General features: G+C 45.5%; 1 protein-coding gene across 1 annotated transcript in view; it reads right to left on the bottom strand.

The window, feature by feature from the left end:
* The window catches only part of DENND3 (DENN domain containing 3), a 390,432-nt gene that overhangs the window by 183,200 nt on the left and 192,974 nt on the right, over positions 1–14,258 (bottom strand). The window contains exon 8 of the mRNA XM_030219612.1: positions 11,829–11,959. Within this exon, the coding sequence (XP_030075472.1) occupies positions 11,829–11,959 (131 nt within the window). The remainder of the gene's footprint in view (positions 1–11,828; positions 11,960–14,258) is intronic.

Raw genomic sequence — 14,258 nt, 5'->3', positions numbered from 1 at the left:
GCGGTCAAACTTTTCCACTTCTTTTAATCCTTTAAAAAACTCTTGCATGAATTTCTTTATATGGACATTTACAGGTTGCTTTTCCATGCTTAACCGACATTGCTTTGCTTTTGAAGCTTCCATTTTGTCCAAATAGGCTTGAAAATTCTCTTCTTCATTTGAAGAGGATGAACCTGAGTTACCATTACCACCAGTATTTATAGCTTTAGCTTCATCCAGTGGTTTATGAGTTTCAGGTAGCAACCCTTTCATGCGAACTGCTATGTCATAGAGTGGCTGTTTTCCTGTAGCAATTTGGTCACTGCTCAACAAAATTCGGCTCATTGGATCAACATAAATAGCAGCTAAGAGAATTTGATTATCCAGCAAGAGCTCCTCTCTTTTCCTCATTGAAGATACAATGCCATCAGCAATTAACCCCCCACTTTTGTTAAGGTTATATATCAAGCCCTTCCATTCCAAGAAGAATTTACCTGGTGTTAAATCTTCATATTGCAGCTTCTTGGTAACAGCAAAAGGGTAAGAAAGTAGCCTTTCTAATTCTGTAACTTGAGCCCACTGGTTTTCTTTTAATGAAACATTTACATTGTCCAGTTCTTCAAGAAAGTCTTTGAGTTCAAGCAAACACTTTTTCATCAAGTAAGTGCTTCCCCAGCGCGTTGCTTGATCCAAAATGGCTCCTTTTCCAGCACGTCTCTTCAGAATAGCATGTTTTAGGGATCCTGGCTGCAACAGCTACTTGCCTCAACTTGCTAATTAGTGTAGCCGCATGACGATCCTTCAATCCATCTCTTATTGCTAGTTGCAGAGTATGAACAGCACAACGCATATGTTGAATGGTAATAAGCTTAGATGCTTCTTCAGCAATATCATCCAAACTTTCACAGCTTTCTTGAATTGCAGAACTGTCATCTTCTGATATTTGTATGCTGCTTTCTTCATCAACTTCCTTCATTTTTTCAATTGTGCTTAACATATTTGAAGCATTATCAGTTACAATACATAGAATGTGTTCCTTTTTAATTTGAAAATCTTCTAAAACACCTTCCACTAACTTCTGCAGATACTCACTGGTATGATGTGCCTGAGTGTCCTTTACTCCTATTGTCCGGGTTATTGTTTTTTTGTTTTCATCAGCAAATCTAACATTAATTGCAAAATAATTGACTCTGTGACGTGTGCATGCATCCATTTTAATAAAGACAAAACGTCCCTTCAGACTTTTTCTTAGTTCTTCCTTCTTACATTTGGCCTCTTCAAGTATAAGTTTCCTTATACTTTCTCGTTCCAGAGAAACTCCAAGCTTTTTAGCCATTTCTCCATTTAAGCCTAAAAAGGCTGGTTGTGAAAAAAAAGATAGTGGTATACTATTCTTTACTGCCATTTCAATGATGTGGTTTTTGAATTTTTCTGGTGTCATTGATATAGTAACTTTGTCAGCTGTAAAAAATCTTGATAGTTGTGTCTGGCCTCCAGTAGATTTCTGATCTTTTATTGACCCTGAAGTAGATGGAATGTTTTCATTGCAATCTTTCTCATTCACAGCTTCTAACACTTTAGGATGGAAACGCTGCAAGTATCTTTTTAAATTTGATGCTCTTGTAGGTGCATTTTTTTCATAACCACTGAAACTGCTAATTTTTGCATCACATGCTTTTTCACCATCATCATCTTCTATAATACATTGACAAACATAATGTTTCCCATCTGTTGATATTGTAAAGTGTTCATAAACAGCAGAGATTGTCATGTTTCCTGACATTCTTTTTGCCATTGTGAATGGTGTGCCACTTCCACTAAAATATAAAGCTCTTCTTGCAGAGAGAGAGGAAGTTGGGTGGAGTCTCTCTGCTGCCTTATCTGTGTGTGCTGAATGATCTTCTCTTGGAGCTTAAGTTCACTGTGGGGCCAGAGAGGAGGTGCTCTACAGCAGGTCAGTAAATGCAAAAAGAGACTGAGCAGAGGGAAGCTCTCCAGCAAAATAGTTCAGCTGAACTTCACACTAGTGAAACAACTAGGTACTAAGCTTTATTCACAGCAGAGAAGTACTTTATTCAAATGTATGAGGAGTCGGAGTCGGTACATTTTTGCCGACTCCAACTCTGACTCAATGTACCCAAAATTGCTGCCGACTCCGACTCCACAGCCCTGGAAAAACTTTTAACCTCCCCCCGACTGGCAGATCATCCAGCACAGACACTTTTATTTCGGCTATGCTCTGCAGGAGCCAGTCAAAAGCTCTTCCCTTGCTTTTGCTGGGGAGCTGCAGGGGCCTGCTGAGTCGCACGCTGTTGACGAGAACGAGCGCGCTGGGGCTTGGCCTGGGCAGCAGGCTGGCGAGAAGGAGGATTGTACCTACGCCTATTAGAAGAATAGGTAACAGTCCTTCGTCCGCCATAAAAAAAGTCTACGAGTTGAGGTAGATGCTGAAGGCGCCCGGCGGGAGAATTTGTCGAATGCGGTGTCCCGCTGGTGGAGCTGCTCTACCACCTGTTCGACTTTTTCACCAAAAATGTTATCCCCCCGGCAAGGAGAATTCGCAATCGGCTGCTGAATCCTATTTTCTAGGTCGGAGGCACGCAGTCATGAGAGTCTGCGCATCACCACACCTTGAGCAGCGACCCTGGACGCGACATCAAAAGTGTCATAAACACCCCTGACCAGGAATTTACGACACGCCTTCAAGCTGCCTGACCACCTGCTGAAAAGGCTTGGCTTGCTCAGAAGGCAGCTTATCCACCAAGTCCGCCAACTGCAGCACATTGTTCCGCATATGAATGCTCGTGTAGAGCTGGTAAGATTGGATTTTGGCCACGAGCATTGAGGAATGGTAGGCCTTCCTCCCAAAAGAATCCACGGTTTTAGAGTCTCTGCCCGGGGGCGCCGAAGCATACTCTCTAGAACTCTTGACCTTCTTGAGGGCCAGATCCACAACCCCAGAGTCGTGAGGCAACTGAGTCCGCATCAACTCCGGGTCCCCATGGATCCGATACTGGGACTCGATCTTCTTGGGAATGTGGGGATTAGTTAGTGGCATCGCCCAGTTCTCCAGCAGTGTCTTCTTGAAGACATGATGCATGGGTACTGTAGACGATTCCTTAGGTGGCGAAGGATAGTCCAAAAGCTCAAACATTTCAGCTCTTGGCTCATCCTCCGTAACCACAGGAAAGGGAATTGCCGTAGACATTTCCTGGACAAAGGCCGCGAAAGATAGACTCTCAGGAGGAGAAAGCTATCTTTCAGGGGAGGGAGTGGGATCAGAAGGAAGACCCTCAGACTCCTCATCTGAGAAATATCTGACGTCTTGCTCTGCCTCCCACGAGGCCTCACCATTGGTATCGGACATCAGTTCATGAACTTCTGTTCGAAGCCGTGCCCGCCTCGACTCCGTAGACACATGGCCACGGTGGGAACGACGAGAAGTAGACTCCCGCATCGGTGGCGATGAAGCTCCCTCCATCGACATTGTCGGGGAGTCTGCTTGGGAGGCAGCCGACGCGGGCACCACAAGCGGTACCGGCATCGGAGACCTCACGACGGGCAAGGGGCCAGCCTTCAGCTCACTCGACGGCACCGGCGGCGCAAGCACCCCCGGTACTGGTGAAGGCCGCAACAGCTCCTCCAGGATCCCTGGAAGGATGGCCCGGAGGCTCTCGCTTAGAGCAGCTGTCGAGGAAGGCTGGGAGTCCGGTACAGGCGACGAACTCAGAATCTGTTCGGGGCGCGGAGGCGGTACTGGGCTGTCCAGGGTAGAGCGCATCGACACCTCCTGAATGGAGGGTGAGCGGTCCTCCCGGCGTCGATGCCTAGTGGGTGCCGACTCCCTCGGTGACCCAGAGCTCTCGGTACCACGTCGGGAAGGTGACCGGTGCCGATGCTTCTTTGCCTTCACACGAAGCATGTCACCGGAACCTCCCGGTACTGAAGAGGAGGACGTCGAATCCAAGTGCCGCTTCCTCAGGGCCGGGTCCGAAGAAGGTCGATCCCAGGGGGCTGTACCGCAGGAGCCCTCGAGGTAGGGGGAGACCTACTCGAGGGCTCACCGCCACCAGCAGGGGAATGGACAGCCCTCACCTGCACTCCTGACGAAGAGGCACCCTCCGACAACATCAGTACCAACGATGATCTCGGTACCGTAGACGCTGGAGCACCGGTCGATGACCTCGGTACCGCAGACGTCGATGCACCAGCCGATGACCTCGATACTGTGACCGTCGAAACACCAGGCGAGGCCCCGAACAAGACATTCCACTGGGCCAATCTCGCTACCTGAGTTCTCTTCTTCAACAGAAGACAGAGATTACAGGGCTGAGGACGACCCTCAGGGGGAGGAATGCTGGCTTCGGCCTAACCCCTGGTAAGCCTTTCCTCAGCTGAGAGGTGCCCAGCTCTACCACCGGCTGCCTTTCAGGTGCTGTGGAGGACTTGCAGCTCATCTGCATATCCTTACAGCCTTCTCCGGGGTGACACCCAGGTCCACTCCGATCCACTCAGGGCCTCCGCTCTAGGTGCCCAGCACTCCCACCAGGTGCTGTGGAAGACTTGCAGCCCTTCTGCATTTCCTCACAGCTGTATCTGGGGTGACTCCAGTTCCACCCCGATCTTCCCAGGGCCCTCGCTCCAAGTGCACAGAGTTTCCAGGTGCTTTTTGGCTAGGATCAGGTGACCCTCAGGGGGAGGAATGCTGGCTTCGGCCTAACCCCTGGTAAGCCTTTCCTCAGCTGAGAGGTGCCCAGCTCTACCACCAGCTGCCTTTCAGGTGCTGTGGAGGACTTGCAGCTCATCTGCATATCCTTACAGCCTTCTCCGGGGTGACACCCAGGTCCACTCCGATCCACTCAGGGCCTCCGCTCTAGGTGCCGCATGGGGCATTTTTCTCTTTACATCTAATCTTCTTCCCAGTTACTAAAGTACCTCAGTCATTTATGGCCCCTATTCACATTCTCTTCCTAGCCCTGTCCCTCCCTAATCTTTTCCCTCACCCCCTACCTCTCTCCGCTACAGGAACTCACTGCCCATCCATCGACTTCATCACCTCACCTTCTCTCCTACCCTCTTCCTCCCTCTTGTCTTTTAATCTCCGCCTCTTTCTTCCGTCCATTTTGCCTTCCCCATTCCACCTAAATACCTCTCGCCTTCGACGCCTTCGTGGCCACACCTCTCCTACTCTCCTCCGCTCTCTTTTACTCCTTCTCTTACTCTCAGCCGGTGACATCAATCCCAATCCTGGCCCCCCTCACCAACTATTATCCCAACTCTACAGATCTCACCGTGACCTCTCTAACCTCATCTCTATTTCTCTACTCCCCTCCTCTTCTCTGCCCTTCTCTTGCGCCCTATGGAATGCCCGCTCTATCTGTAACAAACTCCCCTATATCCAGGACCTCTTTATCTCGCGTCACCTCCATCTGCTCGCCATAACAGAAACCTGGCTCTGCCCTGATGACTCTGCTTCAGACGCAGCCCTGTGCCATGGCGGTTATCTATTTTCACATACTCCTCGCCCTGCTGGCCGTGGGGGCGGTGTTGGACTACTTCTCTCTCCCTCCTCCAGATTTCAACCCCTTCTTCCACCTCAATCTCACTGTTTTTCCTCCTTTGAAGTCCACTCTATCCGCCTTTTCTCTCCTCTGCCTCTTCGAATAGTGGTCATTTATCGTCCCCCTAATAAGTCCCTTTCATCCTTTCTCAGTGACTTTGACGCCTGGCTTGCCTTCTTCCATGATCCTTCCTCCCCCTCTCTCATCCTTGGTGACTTTAATATTCCTGCTAATGATCCTTCCAACTCTTATATTTCCAAATTACTCGCTTTAACATCCTCCTTTAATCTCCAACTATGCTCCACCTCCCCCACTCATCAAAATGGTCACTGTCTTGATCTCATCTTCTCCTCTAACTGTTCACCCTCTAGTTTCCTTGCCTCTGATCTTCCCTCCTCTGATCACCATCTTATAACTTTCACACTTAAATCTCCTCCCTCCCAGTCCCGTCCTATCTTATCTAATTTATCTAGGAATCTTCACGATATTGACCCTTCATCTCTATCCTCCCATGTTTCAAACCTCCTCTCTACTGTGGTACCATCCACGTCTGTCAACGAGGCTGTTTCCTCTTACAATACTCTATCCTCTGCCTTAGACACTCTTGCACCTTTGATGACCCGCCCTGTAAGGCGTACAAAACCCCAACCTTGGCTGACTTCTAATATCCGCTACCTACGTTCCTGTACCCGCTCCGCCAAACGCCTCTGGCGGAAATCTCGGGCCCTTGCTGATTTCTTACACTTTAAGTTCATGCCGACCTCCTTCCAATCTGCTCTTTTACGTGCCAAACAGGATTATTACATCCAACTGACCAACTCTCTTGGCTCTAATCCTCGACTTCTCTTCACCACATTGAACTCTCTCCTCAAGGTGCCCCCTCCCCCCAACTCCCCCTTCATTATCTCCTCAGACCCTTGCTGAATTCTTTCACAACAAGGTTCAAAAGATAAACCTTGCTTTCTCTACCTCACCACCTCTCCCTCCCTCATTCCCTTTCCTCCTTTCCTGAAGTTACTATTGAGGAAACTACACTTCTCCTTTCTTCCTCAAAATGTACCACCTGTTCCTCTGATCCCATTCCCACCCACCTTCTTAATGCCATCTCTCCTGCTCTTATTCCTTTTATCTGTCGCATTCTCAACCTCTCACTTTCCACTGCGACTGTCCCTGCTGCCTTTAAACATGCTATGGTCACACCTTTCCTTAAGAAGCCTTCACTCGACCCTACTTGTCCCTCTAATTACCGACCCATCTCCCTCCTTCCTTTTCTCTCCAAATTACTTGAGCGTGCTGTTCACCGCCGCTGCCTTGATTTTCTCTCCTCACATGCTATTCTTGACCCACTACAATCTGGTTTTCGCCCTCTCCACTCAACCGAAACTGCGCTTATTAAAGTCTCCAATGACCTATTACTGGCTAAATCCAGAGGTCAATATTCCATCCTCATTCTTCTTGATCTTTCCGCTGTTTTTGACACTGTCGATCACAGCATACTTCTCGATACCCTGTCCTCACTTGGATTCCAGGGCTCTGTCCTTTCCTGGTTCTCTTCCTACCTCTCCCTCCGCACCTTTAGTGTTCACTCTGGTGGATCCTCTTCTACTTCTATCCCTCTGGCTGTCAGCGTACCTCAGGGTTCTGTTCTTGGTCCCCTCCTCTTTTCTATCTACACTTCTTCCCTTGGTTCATTAATCTCATCCCATGGCTTTTCCTACCATCTCTATGCTGATGACTCCCAAATCTACCTTTCTACCCCTGATATCTCACCTTGCATCCAAACCAAAGTTTCAGCGTGCTTGTCTGACATTGCTGTCTGGATGTCTCAACGCCACCTGAAATTAAATATGACCAAAACCGAGCTTCTCATTTTCCCCCCCAAACCCACCTCCCCCCCCCCCCCCGTTTTCTATTTCTGTTGATGGCGCTCTCATTCTCCCTGTCTCCTCAGCTCGAAACCTTGGGGTCATCTTTGACTCTTCTCTCTCCTTCTCTGCTCATATCCAGCAGATTGCCAAGACCTGTCGTTTCTTTCTTTACAACATCCGTAAAATCCGCCCCTTTCTTTCCGAGCACTCTACCAAAACCCTCATCCACACCCTTGTCACCTCTCGTTTAGACTACTGCAATCTGCTTCTTGCTGGCCTCCCACTTATTCACCTCTCCCCTCTCCAGTCGGTTCAAAACTCTGCTGCCCGTCTCATCTTCCGCCAGGGTCGCTTTACTCATACTACCCCTCTCCTCAAGACCCTTCACTGGCTCCCTATCCGTTTTCGCATCCTGTTCAAACTTCTTCTACTAACCTATAAATGTACTCACTCTGCTGCTCCCCAGTATCTCTCCACACTTGTCCTTCCCTACACCCCTTCCCGTGCACTCCGCTCCATGGATAAATCCTTCTTATCTGTTCCCTTCTCCACTACTGCCAACTCCAGACTTCGCGCCTTCTGTCTCGCTGCACCCTACGCCTGGAATAAACTTCCTGAGCCCCTACGTCTTGCCCCATCCTTGGCCACCTTTAAATCTAGACTGAAAGCCCACCTCTTTAACATTGCTTTTGACTCGTAACCACTTGTAACCACTCGCCTCCACCTACCCTCCTCTCTTCCTTCCCGTTCACATTAATTGATTTGATTTGCTTATTTTATTTATTTTTTGTCTATTAGATTGTAAGCTCTTTGAGCAGGGACTGTCTTTCTTCTATGTTTGTACAGCACTGCGTGCGCCTTGTAGCGCTATAGAAATGTTAAATAGTAGTAGTAGTAGGACGGTGCCCAGCCCCCAGACACTGAAGGCACGAAGCGTGCCTATCAGTGAGCGAGATAACCCAGTTGCATTGGGTGCACTTTTTGAAGCCGCTGGGAGGCTTCGATGACATGGGCGGAAAAATCACGCCGGCAAAGTCAAAATCCGCGATGATGGCAAAGGCACCAAAAAATAAAAAGGAAAAAACCTGTACGGGCGGCCAACAGGGCCGCTTCCGAAAGCGAAAGGAAACTTGATGGGGGAAAACAACTAGAAAATAAAGGATTCTTTGTTTTTTTTTTTTTTAACAAAACATGCAACTGCGAGTAACTTTAAAGAAAAGAAGACTTCCGAATTGGAAGAACGCGGCAAAAGCGCAAGGGTCTCCTCAGGGCACAGAACGACGAAAACACAGCCGTCCCGAGAACGGAAAAAAGAAGACTGACGAACACGAGCGAGTTCGGGCAGGAAGATGGCCGCGCATGCACGATGTGCGTGCGCACGTGGGGGCTAGCAAATGTCTTTGCTAGTGAAGATCTCCGATTGAAGGGGCTGCCGCGGACGTCACCCATCAGTGAGAACAAGCAGCCTGCTTGTCCTCGGAGAATAATACTTATAAAAGAGTGCTACTTAATAACCAGGATTTGCTACTTCAACCGTAGCCATTAGAGGTGGAGAATACAGATTTTGTATGCATACTTAAATACAATAATTTTACCCCCAGAATAGCGAGGGTGGTAAAAAAAAAACCCACTGGAAATTTTAAGTACATTAAAAGTATTTTGAGGCTCTAAGTGTATGGTATCTTATGCTAGGAATAAAAATCTAGCAGATATATTATCACCTTCCGATGTGAGTGTTCAGACACAACAAGGAAATGTTGGTGTCACGATCCCAGGCTTTGAACAAACAGTCACGGACTCTGGAACAACGTGAGCCCTTGGCCTACTGTCAACAAGCGGCAGCAGGAGGCAAAATCCCCCAACCAAGACTGGACTAACAGGACTGGAGCTGTAGACAGGCAGGTTGAAACAGACAGACTGGAACAGCAGGAGACTGGAATGGACTTGGCTTGGCTGGACCGGAACTGGATTCCGGAACGGAATTGGCTGGACCAGAACCGGATTCCGGAACGGACTTGGCTGGACCGGAACCGGATTCCGGAACGGACTTGGCTGGACCGGAACCGGATTCTGGAATGGACTTGGCTGGACCGGAACCGGATTCTGGAACAAGCTTGGCTTGGCTGGACTGGAACTGGATTCTGGAACGGACTAGGCCTGGCTGGACTGGAACTAGATACTGGAACAAGCTTAGCTTGACTGGACTGGAACCGGATTCAGTAACAAGCTGGGCTTGGCTGGACTGGAACCGGATTCAGGAACAAGCTGGGCTTAACTGGACTGGAACTGGATTCAGGATACTCAAGCAAGATTCAGGATTTTTAAGCAAGCTTGGCTGGAACAGAAGCTAAAAGCAAACAGGGGAGAGACAAGCAGGAAGGGGACTGGAGATAAAGACTACCAGGGTAAAGACAGACAAGCAGGGTTAGAACCAAAGCTGAAGGCTTGCAAGGCAGAGATAAGCAGGAAGGGAGCTGAAGCCAGAGACAGACAGGGCGGATAAAAGCAGGATACAAAACTGACCCACACAGAGAAACAACAGAACTAAGGCTGAAGCTAAAGGTAGAGGGGACTAGAAGAAGCAAGGCAGACTAAGCAGAACACAAAGCTGACCCACACAGACAAACAACAGAACTAAGGCTAAAAGCAGAAGTGCACACAGGCACCCTAATTAAGAAATCAAGACACAGAAGTGCCCACGCGGGCACACAGACTAGAACAAGGCAGAAGTGCTACACTGCACACAGACTAACCTGGGGACCTTTGGCATTGCAAAGGCCCTAAATGAAAGTGCACCACTTCCTTATAAACAGGACAGAGACAGGAAATACACTGAACCCAAGGGGAGGCTTGAAACACATAGGAAGTGGAAACCCTACACACTGAACACCAAAGTGAGGCTTGGAAAACACAGGACAAACACAACAATGCAGATAGAAGCCAGCTCATGAGCTCACCCGTGAAGGAGTGGCCTAGTGTTTAGGGTGGTGGCCTGAGGAACTGAGTTCGATTCCCATTTCAGGCACAGGCAGCTCCTTGTGACTCTGGGCAAGTCACTTAACCCTCCATTGCCCCAGGTACAAATAAGTACCTGTATACAACATGTAAGCCGCATTGAGCCTGCCATGAGTGGGAAAGCGCGGGGTACAAATGTAACAAAAACAAAACCAGCAGAAATAAGGTGAGTCAAAAGAGGGGTCAATCGTGACAGTAGGGCATCAGAAGTGTGGACTGTCTGTGATAATAAGGATAAGGGTCAAGGAATTTTGGTGGCCTAAGGGTGCACGCATGTTACTAGCTCATACCACCACGACTTGTGAATCTAGTACAGTGATTTATCTTATACTCTGCCCATGTGACCTGTTTTATATAGGTCAAACAAGAAGAAAATTGCATACATGGCTGGTGGAACACAGACATTGTTTGAAAGTTGGAAAAACTGATGTTTCTATGATGAAACTGCTTGGAGGCGAATTATAAGTTTGACTAACTAAAAAGTTTAGTAATTGATCATATACCAGACAATGACCATAGGGGAGACATCTCTAGAATTCTGCGACAATGGGAGCAATGCTGGCTATACCGGCTGGATACGGTGGCTACTGCAGGACTAAATGGTCCCATTGAATGGGACACGTTCTTTTGATGAATGTAGCTTCTGACTGATAATGCAAACTGATTGGATATGAATTATACCGTGTTCTTAAGTACCCTGTAGCCATTTTGCACCAATATCATTTTGTGGAAAGTTTCTCCTCCTGACACAGCTTAGCAAAATAAGTGAGCCCTTGTTCAGGTTTGGGACTTTGAGCAGGCCACTGTGATGATCTAGTTCTTATGGATGTGCATCAAGGAAGTAAAAGTGCGCCGATGAGAAGTTCTTCAGATAAGTAATAGATTTTGTTTTGGCAGAGCTGTAGCCCTAGAAACACACATTTTTCATTCAAAGAAATTTTTGATTACAATTGAGTAAAATCAGCACTTGGTTTTAGAGTTTATCGTTGGCATCTGTTTTTTTCTATAGTGGTTTTTCTCCTAATTATAGGAGTTGTTTCCCACTATAGTTTTTCGGTTTGCCACATCAGCCGATAAGGAAACCTATGGGATTGTGTGAGTAAAAGTCTAAGACTTATCCCAGGGAAGTTGAGGCTCAAGTCATTTAAAATTTAGAAATTCCTTTATAGTGCTTGTTTTCTCAATTTTAGGAGCATTATTAAGTATTAGTATTTAGGGTAATTCTCACCAATATTCAATACCACACATCTGTAGCCAAGTTTGATTCAATTATTTGCTTCAAATGTGTTTTTTATACATTTAACAGTACATCTTATGAAACAAACAGAATTATACAGAAAGTTTTAAAATATACATTACAAACAGATTGAGTCAAAAAGATTTTATAATATATCCATTTTTTTACCTTTTTATGAACATTTCAGCTGCTTCTGAAGGGATATCTGGGATATTAATGTCAAGATTCTCTTCCATGCTTGATTTTGAGTGTGTAATATTTCCATGATCAATATCTATTAAAATTAAGTCTTCACCTTCCTTGGAAAACATTGTAAAGGAAAAGATTTATGCAAATATACTCATAAACTAATTTTACATTTCACCATGGCATGGCACCAAGATTCTCCTATGGTGCCAAAACTAAGGAAAACAATAAAAATGTCCAAAGATAAAAATAGCAGATTACATTCTTCCATCAAAATCACTAAAAAATACAAAGAAACGGAAAATAGAAACATAGTTTCATCTATCTGTTTTTATTATTTATGCCATTAAGTGGCATTTTTGCATAATTTTAGTGGTTGAAACACATTTTGATAACTATTACAAATTCCTTAATTGCTGTTATTTTTTATGGTGTTCTGAGCCTTTTATACATTTTTTTATTTACTTCGACTAATTGACCTTTGACCCAAAGCAGGAAGCATATATAAGCAATCGTGAAAGGAGAAACAGCATTGCTGCCAGAATCAGTACAATACAGTCTCGATTATCCGACCTTCACTGATCCAACCATCCAAAATATCCGACAGACCCCCCCAGTGACATCACAAAGCTTCTCTCTCTATTTTCTGAACCCGGGACCCAACTTTTACCACCACTGTGAGCTGGGGCCCTGCTTTTACTACCTTTGTTTCTGCATTATTTGAGGGGTTACCATGGTTTTCTGTATTATCCAACTTTTCATTTATCCGACAACAGGTCGATCCCACTTAGGTCAAATAATCGAGACTTTACTGTACTTGTAATGCTGTGTGAGACTGCCATCTGCAGGAGAGATTTGGTAAGAAGACTATTTTATATTTCTTATGGCTATGTGAGCTAGAAATTTTAGTCTGTGTACTAAAGTCCTATATATCCACTTTTTTAGCTTTGGCCAAGGTAGTGAGGTGGTCTCTGAACACCTCTTGAGTAGGTGTCCTTTTTTCACACTGTATTTAATAACTAGTAAAAAAGGCCAGTTTCTCAAACAAATGAAACGGGCGCTAGCAAGGTAATGACCTTCTCCCATGTTTTTAATGGAAGTATTAGGATAAATGTGCTGTGATGGTAATGAATAATTTTCATTGTTGTATTATGTGTAATATATTATGGAGTAAAATGAGATGTGTATTCTTGTATGTATTTGTATTGTTTTCTTTTTCTGTGGTTGATAGTTAATATATGTATAGGATTTTGATAAAGGGAAAGAGTATGCAGATTTTTGAAACAGTTGCATTCCAAATATAATCTTTTTTTACATTTGTAAGATTTCTTTATAAACAATATTTTTTGTATAAACTTTGTTACAATCAAGTAAAAGCTGTCCTTGTTGAGGTCCAATCAATCACTTTAACAATTGCATCAGAAGACTTCTTTACTCTTGAAAATGCAACATACAGTTGTCCATGTATAAACACAGATTCTGGAAGGAAAATGCCAACTTTGTCACATGTTTGTCCTTGTGACTTGTTAATCGTCATAGCGAAAGCCAATTTGACTGGAAATTGTCTTCAACATAGTATAAATGGTTGATCAGTGTTTGATGGTGCTAGGACAATACGTGGGATAAAAACAGTACTGCCTGCAGTTGACCCACTGATTACTTGACTAATGATGAGGTTTGGTTTCAAGTCTTTCATTATTAAGCGAGTTCCGTTACACAAACCTCTATTGGTGTTTAAATTTCTGAGTAGAATAATAATTGCACCAATTTTTAAATGTAGTTTATGTGAAGGCATCCCAGTTGGTGTTTGTTCTTGAAGGAACTCAACAGGATATAAGTGATGATCATCTTCATTGGAGTCATGAATTGAATCTGAACTTAAGTTAAGTAATTCTGTTGCATTCTAAAATACGTAGAACGTCGTCATCTATTTTGTCAGCATGTGAATTTTTAGGACAAAGAATAGCCTTTTGTGCAAAGTTTGCAACAGTATCTGCAGTAATTTTGTCTCCCAAAACAGCCTGAACTATATCTGTGTTACAAATCTAGTCAGGTGTGTTGTGCGTTTCCTGTTACCTTGCACATTTGGTGCCACCCTGCGTGTTTTCTCTGTGTCTGCTGTTCTGAAACAAATGAAGCGGGCAGTATTAAAGTTATCATGTAATGAGAATTATATATTAAACGGAAAGGTTATGAAACAGTAAGTATGAGAGTGACAGAAAGTGAGTATGTGTGACACAGATAGTGAGTGTGTGTGTGTGAGATTCACAGAGGGGAGGGGGGTGAGGAGGGGTGAACTGGGGTCCTGCATCAGTGTGTGTGTGTCACACAAAGAGTGTGACAGGGTTGATGCTTCTTTACTGGGAGGGGGTGGCAGGGGGCTTGGAGGGTGGTCAGCGTTGCTGGGGGGGG

This window comes from Microcaecilia unicolor, chromosome 1 (genome assembly GCF_901765095.1).
Source record: "Microcaecilia unicolor chromosome 1, aMicUni1.1, whole genome shotgun sequence".
NCBI lineage: Eukaryota > Metazoa > Chordata > Amphibia > Gymnophiona > Siphonopidae > Microcaecilia > Microcaecilia unicolor.
The sequence above is the reverse complement of the archived record's forward strand: the minus strand, read 5'-3'. Positions and strand labels throughout refer to the sequence as shown.